Source organism: Carettochelys insculpta, chromosome 31 (genome assembly GCF_033958435.1).
Source record: "Carettochelys insculpta isolate YL-2023 chromosome 31, ASM3395843v1, whole genome shotgun sequence".
Classification (NCBI taxonomy): Eukaryota; Metazoa; Chordata; order Testudines; family Carettochelyidae; genus Carettochelys; species Carettochelys insculpta.
Window position 1 is genome coordinate 14,195,601 of NC_134167.1, and position 24,514 is coordinate 14,220,114.

Below are 24,514 nucleotides of genomic sequence, written 5' to 3' on the forward strand. Positions count from 1 at the left end.
GTCTCGCAGGCCCCACTTCTTCCGGGGCCCCGGTCACTTACTGCCGGATGCTCCATCCTCAGGGTGCAGAACATCCCACTTCTGACACCAGTGTGATGGGGTTCTGGGGTCCCCCAAGCTCTGCACCCTGTCCGCAGGCAGGAGAGTCTCTTACTTAGCAGGAGAACAGCGGGTTTATTAGCCGACAGGACACAGCATCGTACAGAGGAGTCAGTGCAGCAGGCAGAGACAGCCAGTCCCATCCATGTTGAGGAGAGGAGGCCCCGAGGGGCCCCCAGAGCTGGGGCCTGGCCCCCTCCTTTGTTTCGCTCTCCCTCAGCCCAGACTAACTGCTTCCAACTCCCAGTTCCAATTCAAACCCCTCAGGCTCCACCTCCTCCTTTGTCTGCAGTACAAAGGTGTTACCTGGTTGTCAGGGTTACCCTCAGCAGGAGCCCCACACCCTCTGTGAGCCACTCACACACACACAGGTATCCCCCACTCCATCACACGGGGTAACTCACCTGACTGGAACATGCTCGTGGATGGGCACAAATGGTTCAGGAGGACAGGCTGGGGAGCAGCTCTGGACGGAAGGGATCAGAGTGGCTGCTCAGACCTGCAGTGTGAAACGGGAGACCAGCCAGGTGAGAGTCTTTGGGTTAAGTTCAGAGGCGAGAGCAATGAGGCGATGCCGTGGTGGGGTCTGCTCTAGCCGCCAGGGCGGGAGGCTGAGGTAGACGCGGCTTTCGTCAGACAACTAACAGACTCTTCCGGATCCCAGGATCTGGTTCTCCTGGGGGACTTCACTCACCCGGACATCTGCTGGGAGATCAGTACAGCAGCAACGGACCATCCAGGAAGTGTTCAGAGAACACTGGGGATAACTTCCTGGACCAGGTGCTGAGGGAACCTGCCAGGAACCAGGCCCCTCACCGCCTGCTGCTCACAAACAGGGAGGAACTGCTAGGGGAAGTAGAAGCGGGTGGCAACCTGGGTACCGGTGATGGCGAGAAGCCAAGAGGCTGATGGCCGAGTGGGCGACAGTAGGAACATTGCCAGCAGATCGAGGGAAGTGACGATTCCTCTCTTCACCACTGGTGAACAACCGCTGGAATACGGCATCCACGCTGGGGCTCCCCTTGCAGAAAGGGTGCGGACACATTGGAGAGGGTCCAGCGGAGGGCAACGAAAATGATGAAGGGGCTGGAGCACATGGCCTGTGAGGAGAGGCTGAGGGATTTGGGCTTGTTTAGTTTGCAGAAGAGAAGAGTGGAAGGGGATTTGATAGAAGCCTTCAACTTCCTGCAGGGGGCTTCCGAAGAAGATGGAGCCAAGCTGTTCTCAGTGATGGCAGGCGACGGAAGAAGCCGCTGCAGATTTCCAGTCGCAGAGGTCCAGGTCGAGGTCGGAGGGACAGACCCAGACCAGCGCGCTGCGGCAGTCCGGGGGAAGGTAAGCATACCGGCCATGGGGTGACCACGGCGGGGGCTGCTCCAGACCAATCCGGAGCGTACTCAAACCAATAAAGTGAGGCAGACACCGTAAGCCACCTGTAGCCCATGCAGAGCGTGCTGGGATGAGTTTAAATGGCTCTCCTCCAGGGAGGATGGTGTGTGAAGGGCTGGGAGGATGAGCGTGGAGGGAGGTGCTGGGAGGGGTTGTTTGGGGAAGTGGCACAGGGAAGGGGCGTAGTTCCAGTAGGGGAGGAAAACCCACCAGTTGCTGCTGGCATTAGGGTCCCTGGGCTGGAATGCAGAGTGCAGGGTGGGCTTGGCTCCCCTCAGCTCCCCACCACAGAGACGCTGCCCGAGAGGAAAGATGGGGGACCACGGAGGGGTCTCAAGACAGACTTGGGTGGGCCTATGACGAAGCTGGCTCAGGAGGCTGTGACCCTTCCCTCCAGAAGCAGAGCAAGAGAGAGAGGCCATGTCGAGGACCACAGTGAGCCCAGAGAGATGCCCGAACCGCCTAGGGACACAGGACCCATCCCCAGGCAAAGCGGGGCTCTGCTGCAGCTGGACATTAGGACCGAGTATTTCACCGGGAGGGTGGTGGAGGTGATGGATTCTCCGTGGTTAGAGGTTCTGCAGGGGCGTGTGGCAAAGCCCTGGCTGAGATGGTTCAGTTGGGGTTGGTCCTGCTGCGACCAGGGGTTGTACCAGATGTCCCCTTCCAGCCCTCAAGGGTCTTCCATGAATTCTGATCCTGGGACTCTATGGGGTGGACCCAGCCCCCCCGAGAGCTCCTGGGGAAGTGACGCTGCAGGGGCATGAACAGGAGAACAGCCCGCATGACTGTGCGGTCACAGAGACATTGAGGGGTGTACCCTGGAAGCGGGAACCACCAGTGACCTGGCTGGAGCTGAGAAAGAGACAGTGCGGTGGTGTGGGACCCTCAGCCCAGGGAGCTGCACCACCAGCAGCAAATGGGCCCTTTGACAGACCCTTTGGCCACTGTCATGGCTCTTAGCTGAATGGTGTCCAATTGATTAACACCCTTCAGGGTCCCAGCAGCAGTCACTCCACTGCCAAATGCAGAGATAAACTAGAACCATAGCCTCCCAGGGCTGGAAGGGACCTCAGGAGGTCATCTAATCCAGCCCCCTGCCCAAAGCAGGACCAACCCCACCAAATTTGTCAAGCCGGGACTTAAACACCTCTAGGGATGGAGATTCCACCCCCTCTCTCGGTTAAAAGGAAAAGCGTCATGGGGTTCAAAGACTCTACACAAAACTTGCAGGAAACAATTAACTTGCTGAGTTCTTGGACGGACCACTGCTTCCACCACCCCCAAGTCCAAAGAAGTCAGGGCCTCTACACTGCTGGAGCCCTTGACCTTGGCATCATGAGTGAGCCAAGGGAGGCAACCAGCCGGCAGTGACATGGCCCTTGAGATGCCTTGCGCTGGGCAGCCCAGGCTCACTCCAGCCCTATTGGCTACCTGTCACAGTGGGAACTCGTGTTCCCCTGGTTGTCCTCTACTGTCTCCAAATCTGCCTTGGAGGCCCCGCTGCCGGGGTAGTCCCCAGCCTGTCGGTGGGGCTGCACTCTGGGCTCTCAGGTGTACAGCTTCACATTCAGCCGCATTAAGAAGGGTGTCCACTTTGTCCAAGGTCTGAATCAGGGATCCGGCCGCTTGGCCACTCCCCATTCCCCCAGCCCTTGCGTCACTGACAAGTCTGCCCCCACCGGCTGGGCCCGAGCATCCTCCCTCTACAGCCATGAACGTGTCCCAGGTGGCGGCTATGCATGCTGGGTAAGGGGGAAGAGGCATTATTACTCCCCTCCCCGGTCCTGGGTTCACAGGGGCGAAATTTCCAAGGAGCAGTAACCAGCCAGGTCACCCAGCCTGGGGCCACCATTCCGAGAGGGAAGGGCCGGGGGTGCTGGTTACTGTAAGCAGGGTTGCAGCCTTCTCACGGTGAAAGAGGGCATAGGGACCACCCATTCCCCACGCCGACAAGCTGGTGTAGGACTTGGGTCGTCTCCTGCGCTCTGGGCACAAGGTGGAGCTCTGAACATGGACCCTGTGTAACCCACACGCTTAGGTGTGGGTCACTGCCCCCCAGAGTGACACCTAGACCACATCACAGGGAGAGAATAAGCTGAGCGCCAGCTGGCCTTTGGCTCCAGCTGCAGGGACTTGTGCGCTAAGCTCCAGAGGTCCCAGGTTCAAGTCAGCCTGCAGGTGGTTACACCTGCCTGAAGCAGTAAGAACAGAAGAGGGTTACTAGGCCAGCACTGCAAAGGGTGAGAATAAATTCAGGGCCAGTGGGATTGGTTTGAAATTCTGGTTTGGATGTTGTCGGGGGGAAGATGGAGAGTCTCTGTCCCAGTGACAAGGAAAAGCCCAGCCCCTCTCAAGGCTCCATGAACAGCCTTCACCTACCGGGAGAGTCGTACACACGTCCAATCTCGAGCTGTGGAGAGGGAAACAAGGCAGGTTAGAAGTATCAGAGGGGGAGCTGAGTAAGTCTGCAGCTGCTGAAACAACAAGAAGTCCTGTGGCCCCTTATAGACTGACTGATGTCTTGGGACAGAAACTTTTGTGGGTTCCAGGGCAGGTCCTCCACTCCAATGCATCTGAGGAAGCGGGTCGTTGCCCACGAGAGCTTATGCTCCAAAATATTGGTTAGGAGACCTGAGCAAGGATAACAATAACACCCCCAGGCATTCTTTCAACACGCTCCAGTTTTAAACCACGCAGAATCACAGAATCATGGGGCTGGAAGGGACCTCAGGAGGTCACCAAGGCCAGAGCCCTGCCTAAAGCAGGATCAACCTCAACTAAATCATCCCAGCCAGGACCTTGTCAAGCAGGGACTTAAAAACCTCAAGGGATGGAGATTCCACCACCTCTCTAGGCAACACATCCCAGTGCTTCCCCACCCGCCTGGGGAAGTAGTTCTTCCTACTATCCAACCTACACCTCCCCCTCTGTAACTTTAGCCCATTGCTCCTTTTTCTGCCATCTGACACCACTGAGAACAGCCTCTCTCCATGCTCTTTAGAGCCCCCTTCAGGAAGTTGAAGGCTGCTATTAAATCACCCCTCAGTCTTCTCTTCTGCAAACTAAACAAGCCCAAATCCCTCTGCCTCTCCTCATAGGTCTTGTGCTCCAGCCCCTTAATCATTTTCATTGCCCTCCGCTGAACCCGCTCCAGCAAATCCACATCCTTTTTACACCGGGGGGCCCTTCCGGTAACTATTAGCTCCAGACAGGGGAGAACGTGAGGCAGAAAGTGGCAGAACAACGTGCCCAGCATTTATGGCAGGGCTCAGAAGAGGCCCCAGCCCTCCTGGCTCCTTGTGCGGCAGTCCAAGCCGGCTGTGCGTCAGCTAAGGGCAGCTGTAGCCCGTCACGAAGATGCTCCTGCGTTGCTGGGAGAGCTTCGTGCATTCACGCAGGCAGGAGCGAGGTGGGCAGGCACAGCCTCCCAGCAGCACGGGGCTGTCTGCACTCGGGCCTGTGGTGGAGTCGCTGCATTGTTCAGCAGTCTCATTATACCGTCGGAAGCTGGCAGACCACAGCCAGACGCCGGCACCACTGCAGCGCTTCCAGAAGCAAAGGTCTCCCAGAGCGGCTGTAGCACTGCTCAGCTGAGGAGAGGGCTCCTCCAATGACTTCCTGCCTCCCGCCCCCAGCAGCAACAGGAGCCATGTCCCCGCCGGTGCTGCTCCCGGGCTGCCTCCTTCGTCCCGCCGAGTGACAGGAGAGAGACCGACGCGGGAGCACAGAGCCGAGGCCTGAGAGCAGCTAACCAAAGGCAAAGCAGAGCTGAGCTAGCAGCAGGGTTCTGCTCATGGCCCTGGCCAAGCAAACGACAAGTATCCATGTTTCATCTGCTTCCAATCCAGTGCAGAATAAAAGGGGACGGTGGGAGGACTGGCCAGCCGGGCCTGGGATGGTCGGTCCCTGGCCCACTGAGCCTGGCATTCCTGCGGCTCAGTCGAGGTACGCGACCTTCCACTCGGACATAGCTACTCGGGCCGCCTCTCGCCCTGGTTGTGATCAGACATCCCCACTCTGGACCCCAGAAACTTTGCTGGCAGAAGAGGAGTCAAAATAGATCTGTGTCTGGGGGAAATCCCCCTTCCAGAAAACTGGCCTGGGGTTAAGCAAAAGGAGATATGCCTCTGTCACAGGCTGGAAGGGGCCTTCAGAGGTCATTAAGTCCAGCCCGCTGCCCTCACAGCACGACCGAGCACCATCCCTGGCGGATTTTTATCCCCCTTAGCCCCAGAACCCAACTGCCCCCACAAGGAGTGAGCTCACAGCCCTGGGTTTACAAGGCCAGGGCTCAAACCACCGAGCCATCCCTCCCCTCAGCTGAGGGCCTGCTTCTCAGCTCACTCCTGGCTGTCTAGGAAAGGGGTGATGGGCTAGCACAGAAGGAAGGCCAAACCTCTAGGCACATGCGTTCCAGTGGGTAAGAGAGACGGTCCCCTCCTCATATGACCACAGGAGAGGCAGCAGCAAGAAAAGGGGACGTTAGGAAAAGCTACCTGTCAGGGTGGTCAAACACTGGAATAAGTTATCTAGGGAGCTTGTGGAATCTCCATCCCTGGAGATGTTGAAGAGCAGGTTAGACAGACACCTATCAGGGATGGTCTGGATGGTGCTTGGCCCTGCCATGAAGACAGGGGACTGGACTTGATGACCTCTCGAGGTCCCTTCCAGTGCTAGTGCTCTGTGATGCTGCGAAGGGGGAAAGCGTTTCTAAGCAGAATTGCAAGGAACCACTGGCCGAAGGGGGAGTTGTCACCCCCCATGAGAACCGCAGCCCGTTGGGGGTGCTAGCTCCTTGGAGGCAACGGCCTCTTGGGAGCAGACCTGGCCAGCAGACAAGAGTCCCGCACACACCCTTGCAAAGTTTGGCAGTCGTTTTGATGTGTGCGGGCAGAGAGCCCACTGAAGCCTGCCACAAAAAATCAGAGCACACGGGTGCGCTCCATCACAAGCCTTTGGTCAGGGCACTCAGCTGGGACGGAGAAGAAAGGAGGTGAAGCCCCGTCCCTGCCTGATCCTGTGTAAGGACACCCTAGGTGAATGGCCCAACCACCCGGCTCTTGGCTGTTCTGAGACGGGTCAGGAACTCCTCAGCCTGTTGTACTTGTGAGTGAGCACTGCCAGCGGGTCAGCTGCCACGCTCAGCAGGCAGCCTCACCAGGAAAAGCAACGAGGAGCCCTGAGGGAGCTTAAAGACTAACAAGTGTATTTGGGCAAAGCCACGGGGGCTCGGCTGTTTTTGCTGAAAGCGAGTAACACCGCTACACCTCTAATATTTGTCACCAGAAAAATATCCCCTGGCTTGATGAGGGTTGGAAGGGACCTCAGGAGGCATCGAGTCCAACCCCTGCTCACAGCGGGACCAGCTCCACTCAATCATCCCAGCCAGGGCTTTGTCAAGGTGGGACCTAACAACCTCTAGGGATGGAGATTCCACCACCTGCCCAGGTTTCCCCACCTTCCTGGTGATGTAGTTTTTCCTAACACCCAACCTAGACCTCCCCCACTGCAGAATGAAACCATCGCTCCCTGTTCTGCCATCTGGTACCCCTGAGAACGGCCTCTCCCCACCCTCCTCCAGGTAGCCGAAGGCCCCTATTGAGCTCCCCTCGCTCATCTCTTCTGCCCACTAAGTAAACCCATTTCTCTCAGCCTCCCCTCAGATGTGCTCCAGCCCCCAGGCATTTCCACTGGCCTCTGCTGAAGCCACTCCAGCGCATCCCCACCCTTGCTATACTGGGGGCCCAGAACTGGATGCCCCACTCCCGACGGGGCCGCCCCAGCCTGGCCGTCACTCACCTTGAACACGCCGATGATGGAATCGGCTCGCACGGCTCTTGAGTTCAGCACCTAGAACACAGAGCCAGGACTCGGCGTCACCATTCCTGCGCGAAGGTCAAATGGTCCTGTCCCGCCCCTCCCTCCCGGCTTTATGGAGATTGGCTCATGAATATGCACGTCACAGGTGCTTTATGCAAATGCAGCGTGGAGCGGCCCTCTGATGGACGGTGCAACGAGCCAATTGCCAAGGGGCCTGGGTCACAGGTGCAGAGGCCAGGGGACCCCGAGCCCTTTCTACAGGGCTCCCGACTGCTGGCACCCCTGTGGGCTGTGGAGCGGCTCTGCCAGGCAGGGGTCTGGCCCCTTTGGAGAGCGTGGGGCAGTCGGGACTCCGGGAGGCCAGAGGAGAAGAGGGGCAGCAGCCCTGGGGGTGCTGGGAAGGCAGAGCTGGGGGAGGAGACGGTTGGGCCCCGGTAGAATTTGTGGGGGTGTGGGTGGGGGAGAGCCGGGCTGGGAACTGGGGCCGGGAGACAAGCACCGGGGTGGAGCCAGCCGGGCACTTTGAGGGCCAAGGGGGGCAGGGGAACTGGGCTGGGGATGGCTGAGAGGAGCAGGACTGGGAAGGGAAAAGAGCAGAGAGAAGGGAGCGGAGGCAGGTCTGGATGGCTGGCAGAAAGGAGCCAACGGGGCGGAGGGGCAGGATGGTGTGGCCAGGGCCAGGCTGGGGAGGGGCTGGGGGCTGGGCTGGCGGCTGGGCTCTGGGGCAGGGGCTGAGCTGACAAGGGGCTTGTCACCAGGAGCTGGGGCTGGCTGGGGGGTGATGGGATGGTTGCAACGGGGTTGGCAGCCCGGGGGAGGGGCCGGGATGTCCGGATGCTGGATCCCTGGGGCTGGGGTGACAACGGCACTGCCTGGCTGCCCAAGCTTCGGGGCTGGAGCCTGGGCTCGCCGGGGCCCTGCAGGGGCAGGACTGGGGCCCCACCTCTCCACCCGGGTCTGGCACTGTGAGCCACAGTGAGGGAGCGTGTGGGGTGGGGGCCAGCCATGGCCAGCTGCAGCCTGGGAGCCTTGCCCACGTCAGGTGGCCACTGCCAGGTCCAGGCCAATCCGGGGGGGTGGCCCCAGATTGGTACACTTGTTACTTTGGGGGCAGGGGATAAGTTTTGCAACCAGTTTCATGCCCCGCCCCCAGCAATGAGCGCCTCTGCCCAGCCAAAGGCTGTTCTCAATGCCAACTGCAACTTCTCTCGCCCTCTGCTCTTGGTGCCTGTTTGTGTTACGTCCTTTTCTCTTTCATTCGGGCCGGGCACCTCAAAAGCTGGCAGAGGTCCGGGCTCTCCCCGGCCCTGCCACGGCCCCCCAGTTACCCTTTCTGGGTCCTTCTCCACCGCAACCCCTTGGCAACAGTGGCTCTCAGAGCCCCGAGCTGCAATTTTGGCTGGCTGGGCTTGGGCTACTATTGTGTAGACGATCCTGACTGGCCTCGAGCTCTGATGGGAGGTGCAGGAGGGTCGCACAGCAGCTGGGATGACTTAGTGAGGGTTGACCCTGCTTGAAGTAGGGGGCTGGAGTCGGTGACCTCCTGAGGTCCCTTCCAGCCCTGGGATTCCATGGGTCTATGACATGAGCCTTGTGAGCCTGGGGCTCGGGAGCCAGGCCCGGGAACACACTCCCCCTGCGATTTTTTGCAGTGCACACAGACACGCTGAGCACCGGCCAAGCATTAGCCCTCTTCCAGCTCTCTGGCATTTCTTGCATCCAGCTGCAGTTTGGTCTGTTGAATTCAGCATCAGCACAACAGCCAGGCATGGGGGCAAGAATGCTGCTTCCTGTCCTTCGGCAGAGTTGGCCGGGGACCATATGGTTGGTCTCCCATCAGGACAACAAAACCTTATTAATCATAGAATCGTAGAACAATAGAGCTGGAAGAGACCTAAAAAAGCCATCGAGTCCAGCCCCCTGCTCGAAGCAGGACCAAACCCATCAGATCAGCCCCGCCAGGGCTTTGTCGAGGCGAGACAAACACCTCCAGGTATGGAGACTCCACCACTTCCCTGGGGAGACCTTCCAATGCTTCAGCACCCTCCTAGGGAAAAAGTTTTTCCTCATGTTCAACCTGGACCTTCCCAACCACAACTTGAGACCATTGTTCTGTGTTCTGCCATCCGTGACCACTGTGAACAGCCTCTCTCCAGCCTCTTTGCAGCCTCCCTTCAGTAAGTTGAACGCTGTTATCAAGTCCCCCCTCAGTCTTCTCTTCTGCAGACTAAACAGACCCAATTCCCTCAACCTTCCTTCCTAGGTCATACGCTCCAGGCCTCTAATTATTTTGGTCACCCTCCGCTGGACCCTCTCCAGTGTATCCACATCCTTCCTATAAATGGGGGCCCAGAACTGGACACAGCACTGCAGATGCGGCCTCACCAAAGCCATATAAAGAGGAATAATCACTTCTCTGGATCTACTGGCAACGCTCCTCTTGATGCAACCTAATATGCCATTAGCCTTCTTGGCTACAACGGCACCCTGTTGACTCATATCTACAGTTGCTTTGACAGACTCCACCTTCATACCAAGACTCCTCCTACCGTGTCCAGCAACAGCCATAAGAACATCCACACTGGGTCAGACCAAAGGTCCAGCCAGCCCAGTGTCCGTCTGCTGACAGTGGCCAGTGCCAGGTGCCCCAGAGGGGGTGAACGGAACAGGGGATCATCCAGCAGTCCCTCTCCTGTCGCCCGTCCCCAGCCTCTGACAGACAGAGGCCAGGGACACATCCCTGCCCCTCTGGCTAAGAGCTGCTGATGGGCCTCACCTCCAGGAATTTATCTAGCCCCGTGGCTCCCGCTGGGCGTGCCACGGAAGGAACCCCAGGTCCCACCAAGCGAAAATAAGGGTTCTGCGAGAAAATTCCATTACATTAGTGGGGGGGTGTGGCCGCTCGGGAAGTGGGGTGAGCTGGGGGCTCTCTGCGGCTCCCTGCCCTGCCACCGGTGAAACAGAACTCAACTGAATTGGTTTAACAGCAGGCAGGGCGGCGGGAGGGATCCGACCGTTAATCCAACTGAATTTAGCTCTGTTATTTCGGTGGTGGCAGGGCAGGGGGCCGCCGAGAGCCCCTCACTCGCCTGCTACCTGGCCAGCCACACCCCCCCGGTGGGCATGGCTCAGGTCACCCCCACCCATGGAAAACCTCTGCACCAGCCTTCCTCCTGCTGGGCCCATGTGGCCGCCCGGCCTAGGCCCCCCAGCCAGGGCCAGTTTGGGGTTGAGAGGGGTTAAGCCTGGGGGCGGCAGGGTGGGTTTGCGGGATGGAGGGTAAAGCTTGGGAATGGGATGGATTTGGGGACTGAGGAGATATCACCTGGAGCTGGTGACGCGGGTTTGGGGGCCAAGGGAGGGTAAACCCTGGGAATGCGGTTGCACGACATTCTTTCAAGTTTAAAAGGGCTCCATGGCCAAACACAACTGATCTGGCCCGTCTCTGATCCCTGTAAAATCCCGGTCTCCCCACATGCTCTGGCCAGGAGCTCCACAGGCTGCCCAGGCACTGTGCAAAGAAAAATGCCCTTTTGTTAGTTTTAAACCCGCTGCCCATCAATTTCACTGGGTGACAGCCTAGTTCTTGTGTTATGGGAACAAGTGAATAATTTTTTCCTTACTTTTTTCCACCCCGGTCACGATTTTATAGACCTCTGTCATATCCCCCTTACTCTGCTTTGTTCTAAGCTGAAAAGTCCTGGTCTTTTTAATCTCTCTTCACATGGCGCCCATTCCAAGCCCCTCATCATTTTTGTTGCCCTTTTTACTTAACTGTGTCCGGACCACGGTTAGGGCTTATGCAGTCAGGAGACAACCGCAAGCACACGCAAGGAAGTGCATCGTCATGGCCCACTGATGCTGATTGACATCAGCTTTGGCCCACCACCAAACAGACTCAACATCCAACTGTCAGAAGAAAAGCGTTAGGGGCCAGAGGGCTTCAAGATTCTCCAGTATCAGGAGAGTAAACCAGAGACCGTGGGTCTGCTGGGCGGAAGGGACGTGAGGCAAGGGGCCTCGTACCCTGAACCTGGCCTGTCCCTGGAACAGCAGGGAGGGTGTTGAGGGTGACTGGCTTGACTGTTGTACCTGTATGTTTATGGTCTCGTCAAAGAGCTGAGTTGGCGTCTCATGGAAGTTCTGGAAAAATACCTGAGGAAAACAGGGACGGGTGAATTGAACGCAGCCCCAAACCTGCCTGTGCTTTCTGGGCAGCTCGTGATCTCACTCACATGCAGCTAGGGTTGTCAGTTTTAGCTGGATATAGTCACAGGGGTTTCATCATATGACGATCGTTCATTGAAGCCTACCTGTCCCGAAGACTGCAGGGCTGGCACCCTTACCTGCAGCACCCATGTTAGTCCTGTCCAGACGCTGCCCAGGCAAAGAAGCTTATTGCTCAGCCCTCCTGAATCTCTCCTCCCACCTGCAACAATCGGTGCCCCGAGACCAGCCAGTGCTGAATTTGGAACTGACTGACAGACCAGAGGGCCCTCGCCAGCCCAGATTGGATAACCACCCGCCCCAGCAGGCTCACCACAGAATGCCCACCCACCTCGTTAAAATAGGGGTTGTTCCCCATTCTGATCCTGGTCCGGTACACGTGGTCTCCGATGAAGACCTTCACCACGGGCTTGATGTTGTTTCCCTGGAGCTGGCGGCCTTCAATGATCCGCACACGCACCTGCGGTGAGGAATATGGTGGCGTGACGGAAAGGGTTGCAGGATGGGGGTGTTCCACCAACCCATCTGGTTCTGCTGCTGGGGCTGCGCATTATGCCAGGCTGACCTGAGGCGCCGCTGGAGGTGGGAGACGCCGACAACTACGTAACCCCAGAATAAGAAAAATACCCATTTCTGTTGTGCCCCTGCTTTGTGCGGCCCGGAAAAGCTCAGGAAGTGGCCCCCTGAGGCCTCAGCTCCATCCAAGGTAGCAGAATGAAGCCCATGGATAGCTCAGTGGTTGGCCGGGGAAACCCAGGGCTGCAAGCCCAAGCCTTGAGGGGCCTTTCAAGGGTCTGGGACAGGTTATATTAAAAAAAAATCTGTCAGGGATGGTGCTAGGTCCTGCCAGGAGGGCAGGAGACTGGACTTGATGAGCTCTCAAGGTCCCTTCCAGCTCTATGAGACACACACATTTATAGTTTGGAAAAGAGAAGATTGAGGGGGGACATGATAGCGGTTTTCAGGTATCTAAAAGGGTGTCAGGAGGAGGAGGGAGGAAACTTGTTCTTCTTGGCCTCTGAGGATAGAACAAGAGGCAATGGGCTTAAACTGCAGCAATGGAGGTTTAGGTTGGACATTAGGAAAAAGTTCCCAACTGTCAGGGTGGTCAAACAGTGGGATAAATTGCCCAGGGAGGTTGTGGAATTTCCATCGCTGGAGATATTTCAGAACAGGTTAGATGGATGTCTATCAGGGATGGTCTAGACAGTAATTGGTCCTGCCATTGGGGCAGGGGCTGGACTCGATGGCCTCTCAAGGTCCCTTCCAGTCCTAGTGTTCTATGATTCTATGATAGGTGAAGGAACAAGGGGCTGGGGGACTTATCCTGGCACATGAGGGCTACTGCCATAGCAGGAGGACTGACTTGGCCATTGAGACCCATCTGCTGAGTGCCTGGGCTATTCTGGGGGTTCTCCCTCCTGGACAGCTCTCCTGGTGGCTTGGTTCACAATACCTGGAAGTCCTGTTTTTTGTCTGCAAGCTCTCTTCTAGGATTTATTCTACTGCCCGTTCCTTCCCTCTGAGTTTCATTCACCTCCGTAGGACTCCAGCCAGCTGTGGTGAGTCTGCCTTGCAGCCCTAAGGACAGTCAGAAAGGGAAAGGATCAGTCCCGGGTGGATTACCTGGAGGAATCATCCTTCCCCACAGGACAAGCCAGAACAAGCACTCTCAGCTCCTCCGGCGGCTTTGTCAAAAGTGTCGGCCATGGGAGTTTTCCGTCCGTACGCCCCTTTGGCACCTGCAGGGGCTCTGTGACTGCAGAACATTCAGGGTCAAAGCCATAACAAACCCTCCTGCTTGCTTCATACACGGTGTCCAGACTTTGTTCCAACCGCCTCACCCTCCCCAGCTCCATCACCTAATAAATAAAGGACCGCGTGGGGAGTTTGGTGAAGCTACAGATTAACACAGCCACCTCTCTGAGGCTGCCCTGGCATGAGGCATAGATGGGGGAGGCAGTCAGGCGTGAGGAACTTTTCCCTGCCCCAGGCTGGCTCCTACAACTCAAGAAACCTGTCTTCAAAAGACACCCAGGTTGCGTTGGCCTGGCAAACGTAAACCTGACAAACGACATTGACGGTATAGGAAGTTCCAGGAGCAGAGGTTCATGTACCTGCACCACTGGCTTTCTGTTTTCCTGACTCCCCGACGGCCGGGAACCCTGGGGGCGTGTAGGAGGCGCTCACATTGATGGTACACTAGAATTCAAGAAGAGAGAGAATTAGTCCACCTCTGTTGGCTCAGTGCGTAGGTGTAAGTGACATTATCAAGGCCCACAGCAGAGAGGGCCCTACCCGGAGTCTGTCCCAGAACGGTACACAAACACCATGCAGGTGGTGTTCTTTCCAATCCTTTAGGTTGGACATTAGGCGGGGACATGAGAGCGGTTTTCAGGTATCTAAAAGGGCGTCATAAGGAGGAGGGAGAAAACTTTTTCTTCTTGGCCTCTGAGGATAGAACAAGAGGCAATGGGCTTAAACTGCAGCAAGGGAGGTTTAGGTTGGACATTAGGAAAAAGTTCCTAACCGTCAGGGTGGCCAAACAGTGGAATAAATTGCCAAGGGAGGTTGTGGAATCTCCATCGCTGGAGATATTTAAGAACAGGTTAAATAAATGTCTACCAGGGATGGTTTAGACAGTACTTGGTCCCGCCATTGGAGCAGGGGGCTGGACTCGATGGCCTCTCGAGGTCCCTTCCAGTCCTAGTGTTCTATGATTCTACATATGGTCCCAGCCCCAAATGCTCCGTGTTGCTCTAAGGGCGCAGGGGGTCCCCAAACAGTGGGGCACGTCCCCCAGAGGACGCGGAGGAATGAACAGGAGTGCGTAGGTGGGGCCCAAGGCAGATGGGGAAGAAGCTCCACCCAGCTCCATTCCTGGCCCTGGCCCAGGTGCCACCATCCCCATGCCTGGGACTCTGCTGCCAGCCCAGCCTCTGCTCACAATGCGCCCCCACCAGCTGTGGGCACAGTCCTGGCACCCTCATACAGGCTTATTTAGCTTGAGGGCCCAGCGGAGCGGGCAGGTGGGGATCTACGGATCTGGGAGCGCAGGAAAGGCAGGCTCCCAGCCACCAGGAACAGGCCGGCGTTCCCCGAAGGCTGTGTTCACCCAGCTTCGGCCAGAGCTGCTGGACTGACGTGCCACCTGACAGGGTCCTTAAGGCAAGACTTCTGGGAGAAACATAGGCTCCTGGAGCGAAGTTATGGCTGGCACGCCCCCCATCTCTTGAGACCCTGGGACACCATCATCAGGCTGCAGGCCAGGGAAAGGGACCCAGCTGCCATCACCACTCTCCTGGCTCTGGAGCAATCCCAACCACTTGGACTGAAATGGCTGGGGCCTAACAACAGCTCTGCCCAGCTCAGGTAACATCTCACCATCTTCTAAACTATCCAACAGCTTGTCAAACATGTGCCGGGTGTGGGTGGGGTGGGGTGGGGGGAAACAGGAGACGCAACTCAGAAACCCCTGCCTGTTTTGCATGTCAAAGGGTCTAACTCCGCCCCCAGCAGCCGCAAGCCCACACCTTTCTGTACCTTTAGGAAAGGGAATAAAAAGCAGTCATGTAGCACTTTAAAGACTAACAAAATAATGTATTAGGTTATGAGCTTTCGTGGGACAGACCCGCTTCCTCAGATCGCAGCCTTGCCAGAACAGACTTCATATATAAAGCCCAGAGGTCCAAAAATAGTTATCAAGGTTGGCAAATCAGACAAATTGTTATCAAGGGTGACAAATCAGAAGAGCAGGGGTGGCAGGCGGGGCGTGTGGGGTGGGGAAGTTAAGAGATAAATAAACAAAGTGGCTGTGTCTACACTTACGAAAAATTTCCAAATGGCCAAATTGAAGAATATTAATGAGGTGCAGAAATGAATATTCAGTGTCTCATTAGTGTGCTGCCAGCCACTGATACGAATAAGGGGATTTTGATGCTGGCAGGGTCTTTTCGAAAAGGACCCCCCGTGTAGACGAGCTGTGGGTGAGCGAACCGCGGCCCTTTCAAAGTGCCGTGGCCGGTGGCATGCTAATGAGGTGCTGAATATTCATTTCAGCGCCTCATTAGTATTCTTTGATTTGGCCATTAGCATGGCCATTTCGAAGTGTTCTTGTAAGTGTAGATGTAGCCAGTATTCAAAGAGTCGTTATAACGGGCCACGTAATTGCTGTCCCAGTTCAAAGCACGTGTATGGCTGTGATCTGAAGAAGTGGGTCTGTCCCATGAACGTTCGTAACCTAATGAATTATTTTGTTAGTCTTTAAAGCGCTACTGGACTGCTGGTTTTGTTTTGATAGAACACAGACTAACACGGCCACCTCACTGTCACTTGAGGAAAAGGTTTACCAATGGGGTTGCCACGGCACAAGCAGGCTGAGGGCTCTGCATACCAAACCCTGGCCATGCTTGGATGCTGTTTGACTTCGGAGAACGACCAGGTGGTGTTGACACCTCCGGCTCATTTATTGCCTCTAAATACATTCCCCAGGGGGCCCCTTCTCTACATTAAGGGGAAACCTTCCTACTTACGCCGGTTGGCTGATGGCCACTGTCCAGAAGAGGCAGGTCCTTCAGGGTGAGCGTGCTGCTGGATTTTGCAGCAAGGGATGTTAGAAAAACCGTGACGGAGCCCAGCTCCCTGGAGGATAGAAACGCCCGCTTGTCAGTAGCCCGAACACCCTCCCTTATCCAACCACCCTGATGGCTTCCTGGCAGGTCACAAGGGGTGAGAATGCCAGACAGTACCCTGCTTGTAAAAGATAGGGCCCAGCAACTGGTGCCGTATAAAAGCCTTGGTTAAAGGGCTCAGTGCCAGGTGCCTTCGGGCCGGAGGGGTCCCTGGGCAGGGCTGGCACGTTAAGGTCCTGCAAAGGGATGTGGCAAGGGCAGGGCAGAGTTGTTGCTACCTGGAGATGACCATCGAGTCTTTGTTCTGCCCAAGCCAGGCAGCAGAGCTCAGGGTCAGCTGGCACGTTTCAATCCAAGCTACACGTGACCATGTGCCTTGTTAGGACAAAGCTTTAGAAAAAGGAGCAACAAGGGAGCTGCACCTGGGCTCCGTGGCCAGAAGGAAAACACCACAGCCCCCGGTACAGAAAGGACGTGGATGCGCTGGAGCAGGTTCAGCCGAGGGCAATGAAAATGATGAGGGGGCTGGAGCGCAAGACCTATGAGGAGAGGCTGAGGGATTTGGGCTTGTTTAGTCTGCAGAAGAGAAGACTGAGGGGTGATTTAAGAGCAGCCTTCAACTTCCTGCAGGGGAGCTCTAAAGAGGCTGGAGAGAGGCTGTTCTCAGTGGTGACGGGCGGCAGAACAAGGAGCAATGGGCTGAAGTTACAGAGGGGGAGGAGTAGGTTGGATATTAGGAAAAACTCTTTCCCCAGGCGGGTGGTGAAGCACTGGGATGTGTTACCTGGAGAGGTGGTGGAATCTCCATCCCTGGAGGTTTTTAAGTCCCGGCTTGACAAGGTCCTGGCTGGGATGATTTAGTTGGGGTTGATCCTGGTTTGGGCAGGGGGCTGGACTCGGTGACCTCCTGAGGTCCCTTCCCACCCTGGGATTCTATGATACATATGGGGACAGGGGTGGCTACCCAAGGCTACAGAAGGATCAGTCAGCATCCCCCCACCTGCCCAAGATACTCATACTTTACTCCCTGTTGGTGGCTGCTCACCTTTCCGTCCCCAAGCGACCCCACTCCTGGAGCCGTACATCCACAAAGGAGGAGCTGTCCAGGGGCTGCTCAGCCAGGAACCACACCAGCGTCTGTGGGAGAAACAACACAACACACACTTCACCCTACGCGGTGGGGCTGACCCTGAGCGCACCGCCAGGGGGTTAACCCAAGCGACGGGGTACAGAAGGATTTTGCCCTGAATAAGGATGGGGCTGACCAACTACAATTTGTACCCATTCTCCGCAGGGCATGAGGTTTAGCTGACACGTTTTGTTTGCACAACCAAAGCAGCCGCCAGCACTGGGAAGACGAACACAAACATGAATTAGGTGATGAGCTTCCGTGGGGCAGACCCACTGCCTCAGATCCGCAGACAGAACGTATCTAGGACAGTCCTACCGGGAGGTCAGAAATGCTGCAAAACAGCCAGTCGTGGTGGGTGGCAGATGCAGAGAGGGAGAGCCAGGAGATGGTCAGAGAGGCCACTGGTGGGCGAGAGGTGCCTGCGGAACGGGGGACTGGTTACCAGTGGGTGTTGAGCACCTGCTAATTTTTCTCTGTGGGCACTCAAGCCCCAAAGCACCAGTGCCAATGCCCTGCAGTATGAGCAAGCCTGGGAAAAGACAGAGGATACGTCATGCGTGACTGGCAAGCTGCAGCACAAACAAATAGCCAGGCATGGCTGGCATGCAGCGGTGTGTGCCAGAGGGTACAGTAGCAAGGCTCTGCAAAGGCATCCTTGTGATAGGACAGGGTTTCTGGACACAGCTAGAGAAATCAACCCAGTGTACCTTTGCGTTAAATCCGGGCCACTTGCAGCCCCACACTGGGATTTCCTTCTCACTAAGGCAAATCCAACCAGCCTCTACAGCACCTCTGCCAGCCCCACTGGCCGGCCAGAGCCACAAAAGCAAACCCCCAGACTTCCCAGATGCTTGAGGCTTGGTTGGATTTGCCTTAGTGAGAAGGAAATCCCAGACTGGGGCTGTAAGTGGCACAGATTTTAAGCAAAGACACCTTGGATTGATTTCTCTAGCTGTGCCCAGAAACCCTATCCTATCACAATCTTAAACAGCTTCTCACTGCTTGGCATCCTACCCTACAACAGGGGTCGGCAACCAAATTAGCAAGAAGAGCCAATGCTTTCGAACTCGGTAAAAAACTCAAGCATTCCAGAGTTGCACTGCATGTGAATACGAGACTGTCCTTAATAAATAAAGTTGAACCAGATTTCTTGCAACCTCTCTCCTAAGAATAGCGCACAGACAATGATTTGTAACATGATCCATATTCACTGCAGGGCAGTCTCAGGAGCAGGACATTCACAAACATTTTATTTATTCTATTTCCTCACACTTCACGTGTGTTACTTCCTGACTTTCACTCCCGAACCCACTTTACTTGTGACAATTTTACTTCACATCAGTTTCAGTTTTCTTTCTTAAAATGCGCATTACCAGCAGGAATGCAGCAAGCTCCCCGTTCCTTTTCAAAATTAAGACTTTCTTAGTAACTCCATCAAAACACAGCCACAAAGTCATATCCCACAGTGCACTGCAGGCATTAAAGGCAGAGTTCGCCAATGTTTCGAGATCACATATCGTTTGCTATTTAGATCTGCATTGTTCATTGTTGGGCTTTTAGATGTTCACCGTTTATTGAAAAGAATCAGAAGAATTTTTTTTTTTTTACTTTGCAATTATAGCGTCGGGAGCCACAAAGAAGTCCTTAAAGAGCCGCAGGCTGCAGACCGCTGCCCTAGTTATGTCCTTGTGAGAGTGTAAGAGGGAGGCCAGGCAGGGCAGGGGATAAACAAGGCCTGTTGGCAAAATCAGCCCCACCCCGGTTCACCTGTGGCCAGTGTCAGGCCTGGAGGGGTATAAAGGAAGGAAGCCAGGCCAGTTTGAGGCTGACCAGACAAGAGGCAGGAGGTCCCAGGCCAGAGCTGCCACCCAGTTGGCGGCTGGAGGACGCAGCCCATGACCCTTCCCCAGGCACTGAGAGGTGTGGGGAGGCTCCCCCCACCAGGGAACCCCTCTCCCACCAAAGGGAGAACTAGATTCTCAGGGCCATGCCCCAAAATTAACCCATAGACTCTTGGGCAGGGCTGAACACACGCCCAACAGGCCCTGGCCGGGGGGCTAGCCACTAGGCCACCCAGTCCCAGGTGCGAACTGCTCACAGTCCTCCTCATCTCAATCTTTTCTTTCTCTACCCTTCAGTCGTAGGTTGCAGATACTCAGAGACGGCTCGGTCACGGATCGCAAAAGTTTTAGGGGCCCGAACAAGGTCAGGTTCTAGGACCCAGCAGAAAGCTTCGGGGCAGGCACTGGGTGTAATTTCAGCTGACTCCTCTGACAACCAGGGGGGAGAAAGCTTGGCTGTGTTTTCTGCTAGAACAGCAGTTCCCAACCTTCTCCAGATGGGGACCCACTTTGGCAATTCAGGAAGACTTGGTGACCCAGGGCAAGTCGAAAATGAAGCCGGGGGGGCAGAGCCATAACTAGCTAATTTTGTGCTTGAGGCAAGAACATAAAATTGCCCCCTCGTGTGTATATATCCACAGGAGTTATTTCATAGAAAAGGGAAATCTACTAATAAAATAATAACACTGCATTTACAACAGTCAGTCAGAGCTGTGGTGGTGGAAAGCCTCAGCCCCAAACTGCTCCCTCCGGCTTAAACCCCGCAATCGGGGCTAGAGGGAGCGAGGGGTGTCACATGCAGGGGCGGGAGGGAGTCACACTTGGGGGCTAGGAGTCACTCACAGGTTAGAAGGAGCTCAGGGAGGCCCAGGGACCCCCGTGGCTGGAAGTGGGCTGGGGTGCAGAGACCGGCCAGCAGCATCAGCTGCAGGAACCCTGCTGGGGTCTGGGGGGACCCCATCTCCTGCAGAGGCTGGAAGCCAGGGAGCTGATCAGCTCTGCCCTCCTTCCCAACCTCAGCCTCAGGACCCCACCTTACCTGACCTGAGTGCTGTTCCTAAGATGTACAGTTCTCTGCCCTGCAGCTGACATGGTTCTCAATGGAACTGATTGGCTTCACTGCCTGAGGGCTGTTAATCCAATTAAGAAGTTGAGAACCACTTCAGCAGTGTGAATGGCTTCTTAATAGCCACCTGTGGGGCTGCCCAGCCCAGCTGTTGATCTTTTTGAAATGTAATCACCACCCATGTTTGGGTCCTGACCCATAGGTTGGGAAACCCTGTGTCAGAATACCTAGAATACATGCAAACCCTGAGGAGATGGTGAATTCAGAGCAGAGTGCATGGGCGTGTACAAGCTGCGTTCAGAGCAGAGTAGCAATATCACCTGTTTACGGCGTCTTACCTCATTCCAGGTGGGATTCTGTTCCTCCTGCACAACTCTGGTACTCCTTGTGACATCTGAGAGAGATTAGACATACCAGGTTGTGATGAAGTCGGGTGTGTGTGTAAGAGTCAGGCTGGATGTGTGTGTGATAGGCGGAGCAGCTCCCAGTGGCTAAGGATGACCCTCAGGGGCTGTAACCTAAGCTAGCAGGTAACACCTCTGTCCTGAACAAAGAGCAGGGAGACAAGTATCGGAGAGGTGGCCCTGTTAGTCTGTAGCTTCAAGAACAACAAAAAGTCTTGTGGCACCTGATAGACTAACAGCTATTTTGGAGCATGAGCTTTCGTGGGCACAGACCCGCTTCATCCTGTGCATGAGTGGTGGGGTGGTTTCAGAGGGGTATTTAAAGAGTGGGGTCCCAGGAAAGGGAGGGCCAGAGCTGACAAGGTCTATTCAGCAAGGTGGAAATGGCCCAGTATCAACAGTACTTACCACAAGAGTCAAAAACAAGTCAGATCAGACAGGGGGATGTGAGCCATTGTCAGCATCTAATGGGGAGCTATCAACATGCAAAGCAGAGAAACTGCCTTTGTAAGCTGCGAGCCACTCCCAGTCTCTGTTTAATTCATGGTTAATGGAGCCAAATTTGCAAATAAATTGCACCTCAGAGATTTCTCTCTCCATTTGGTTCCTGAAATTTTTTTGGCTCTTTGGCATACTTGGCTTAATCTAATTCTTGACTCCCCCCAGCCCCTCTGCTCTATGATTTCCTCACCTTGATAATTTTTTTTCTGATTTGTCAACTTTGATTACTGTTTTGGTTCTTTATGCCTTAATATGGAGTCTGTTCTGCGATGGCTATGGTCTGAAGAAGTGGGTCTGTCCCACGAAAGCTCACCTAATAAACTATTTTGTTAGTCTTTAAAGTGCTACTGGACTGCTTTTCTATTTTTATCAATGTCTCATTCTTGTATGTGAAGTTAGAAATATGAAGTATGAATCTATTTATAAGTTTAAATTTGCTAGTGGAAGTGCCATTACTGGTGCCCCAGGCACCTAATGGCTTGGTAATCAAATCAACAACTTGTAAACAGCCTTGTTTTAAATCCAGAAGGTGGTTTGTGCTAGAAAGACATGTGACTACACCATCTGGGACTGAAATCCATTTTGACTCCAGTGTTTTACATCCCCTTCTCCCACGGAAAAACAATAGATGTCTGCCCTTGGGGAGAGGCTGTTTAAGCAATGGGAAGCTATCCTCTCTTGGGCTAAGGGGAAACAAAGAGCTTTGAAAGGCTGAAGACCCTGTCAAAGTAAAAGATAATCTTTGACTTGAAGATTGTGCCTGAGGTAAGAACAGCTGTTTAGGGCAGGACTTTGCACGTAACAAGTTTAGTAGTGGATTAGAACTAGCTATGCATTTTCTTTTCAATTTAGTAACTTAATTGACCTGTCTGGTTTCACTTGTAACCACTTAAATCCTATTCTTTGCACTTCATAACAACACTTCTGTTTACTTTCAGGGCCAGTATAAAAAATGGTCACCAGAAGGAGGGGAAGTAACCACTCAGGGCTATCCCTAAGTGTGACATTACTGGATTTCTAAATTAAATAGGAAAACCATTTCTGTAATCACTGTGTTACGTTTCACCAACTCCTGGGCCAAGTGCGGTGGCTGATGAAAGCGGGTGATTCACTGAATCAGCTATTGGCTCTGTGCCGGTGTTGGGAGTGTTTTGGAGCTAAGGGTCACCACGGAAGGTGGGTCGCCTCCCAGTTGGGTGACGTGGGCTGAACAAAGGCACAGAGACTCCGCCTTGGAATCCACATGGCAATTCTATGAAGATGTCCCTGGCAGTGACCAGTTCTTTCTTCAGGCCTCATGAACTAAACCTGTGTGGACTGCGGGCCTGTCCCTCAGGGGATATATTTTTCCGAGACTGGCAAGAACAGCAGCTTGTACCATTGGCTGTATCATGCATCCGTAGCTTTAACTGACGTGTGGAATTAACCACTGTAATAATTTTTCTCCCTCACTCTATTCTTCCTTTATTAACAAACCTTTAGATGTTAGATTCTACAGGACTGGCCCAGCGTGCTGTTTTGGGTAACGTGTAAGCATATTAGAGAGAAAGCCAGGCTAGTCCATATACTATCAAAACAAAAAAGCAGTCGAGTAGCACTTTAAAGACTAACAAAATAATTTATCAGGTGGTGACCTTTCGTGGGACAGACCCACTTCTTCAGCCCATAGGAAGCCTGTTCTGGTCTGGGTCTGGTCTGAAGAAGTGGGTCCGTCCCACGAAAGCTCACCACCTGCTAAATTATTTTGTTAGCCTTTAAAGTGGTACTCGACTGCTGTTTGGTTTTTATGTAAGTGTATATTGACCGGGGACTGTGGCTGGACCCTTTGGGGCCTGGAAAAATCTGTGTGCAGTTGGTGAAACAGGTTTAAGACCCTCTCATCTAAATTTGAGGCTGTTGGGCTGGGCTGGTAGAACATCTGGGAAGGCTGGGGGTTTGCTTGTGTGGCTTCTGGCTGGCCAGAGGGGCTGGCAGAGGAACTTTTGTGGCTGGCTTGGTTTGCCTTATAAAGGAGACCCCAACCGGAGGCCAGGTTTTAAGCCATCTGCCCAGGGTAGGTTCTCTCAGCTTGGCTCTTTGTTTACTACCTGGAGGAGAGGGGAAGCAACCACTCAGGGCTACCCCTAGGCGGATGTTCAGCGTGTGCAGCTGTGGGGGGTTTCACTAAATGTGGGAACTGCTTTCTCCTACGCCGCAGCTGTGTATGCTTGGTACAGCCAGAGAGCAGTGCTGCCTTGAGCAGTCCTAAACCCCTCAGCCCCCACCGCTGTCCCCGTGTCCCAGCCCCCCAGTACTTAAGGTCCCCCCGACCCACTCCACCTCCTGGCCCCGGCAGTGCAATCCTCTGGCCCCTCCGCCCTGCCTCCCGACCCCATAGCCCAATCCCCCAGCCCCTGCTCTGGCTGCCACCAGTGGCCCCAGCGTCCCAGCCCCCTGCTCCGCATCCCAAGCCCACAGCTCTAGCTGGCTGCACTGCTCCCCCTTCTGCCTGTCCCCACACCAGGCTTCTCTGCCTTACTCCTGCCCCTACAGCCTTTAATGGGCCGAGACAAAATGCACCTGAGAAGAGCAAAGGATTATCAGCTCATCTCTTGGAAAAGACTGTCAACCTGTTGTTACCTCTGAAGCTGGCAGACACGAGGGAGTCGGGCGTGGGGAATTTTGCAGGGGGGATGCTCGCGGAGAGAACAACGAGGTGTAGCATTTCCGTCCCGCCTCTGCGGCTTGTCGGCCTTCTTCACGGCAACACAGAAAAGCCCGTTCTGCAACAACGCAGGCCCATCAGCGCGTTCGTACTTCCCCTTCACTCTGCCCCGTCCCCGGGTTCTGTCTTGCTGGCGGGCTCTTAGGCCGAGTCTATGCTAGACCTTAAAGTTGATCGTAAAGACACAATTCCAGCAACGGCAATTGCAGGCCTGGATTCGACTTATCCGGCCGCCCTCACTGGGGGAGTTTGATGGGACAAACTCTCCCATAGACCTCCCTTAGTCCTCATGAGGTTGAGGCGTTCAGGGGTCAACTGTCGACCCCGACAGTTTGATATTGCGCGTCCCCACTCAGCGCACGAAATCAAACCCCGGAAGAGTGACCCCGACCGGGCTGATCCCCGGGGAGCAAAGACAGGCCCGGAAATACCTCCCGTGTTTACAGCTCACCTCCCAATGCTGCGGGGCGGCTGTGGCAGAAGAACCGTCTCCATGGACCGCAGTTTGCGTTTCCGGGAGGTAGGTCAGAATGAGGAGTGACATCACAGAGGAGAGCGCATCCAGGAAGTGATGCCATTATCGGAAAGAAAGACACCAGCTGTTTGAGCACTTGATATGGTTGACCACTTTGAGTGCTGGTAACACTCTCCGCCCTCGTTAAATGAGTACTTGATTTACGAGTACTCAAATGAGGGA

General features: G+C 54.9%; 1 protein-coding gene across 1 annotated transcript in view; it reads right to left on the bottom strand.

Annotated features, from left to right (window-relative positions):
• FER1L5 (fer-1 like family member 5) overlaps positions 1–24,514 on the bottom strand; it is an 82,921-nt gene extending 58,407 nt beyond the window's left edge. Inside the window, exons 1-12 of the mRNA XM_074981575.1 lie at positions 24,269–24,514; positions 23,733–23,875; positions 20,547–20,602; positions 17,215–17,306; positions 16,071–16,179; positions 13,656–13,740; positions 12,995–13,119; positions 11,870–11,998; positions 11,404–11,466; positions 7,291–7,341; positions 3,871–3,901; positions 1,075–1,495 (exon numbers count right to left, since the gene is read on the bottom strand). Coding sequence (XP_074837676.1) covers positions 1,075–1,495; positions 3,871–3,901; positions 7,291–7,341; positions 11,404–11,466; positions 11,870–11,998; positions 12,995–13,119; positions 13,656–13,740; positions 16,071–16,179; positions 17,215–17,306; positions 20,547–20,602; positions 23,733–23,817 — 1,247 coding nt within the window. The 5' untranslated portion in view covers positions 23,818–23,875; positions 24,269–24,514. The remainder of the gene's footprint in view (positions 1–1,074; positions 1,496–3,870; positions 3,902–7,290; positions 7,342–11,403; positions 11,467–11,869; positions 11,999–12,994; positions 13,120–13,655; positions 13,741–16,070; positions 16,180–17,214; positions 17,307–20,546; positions 20,603–23,732; positions 23,876–24,268) is intronic.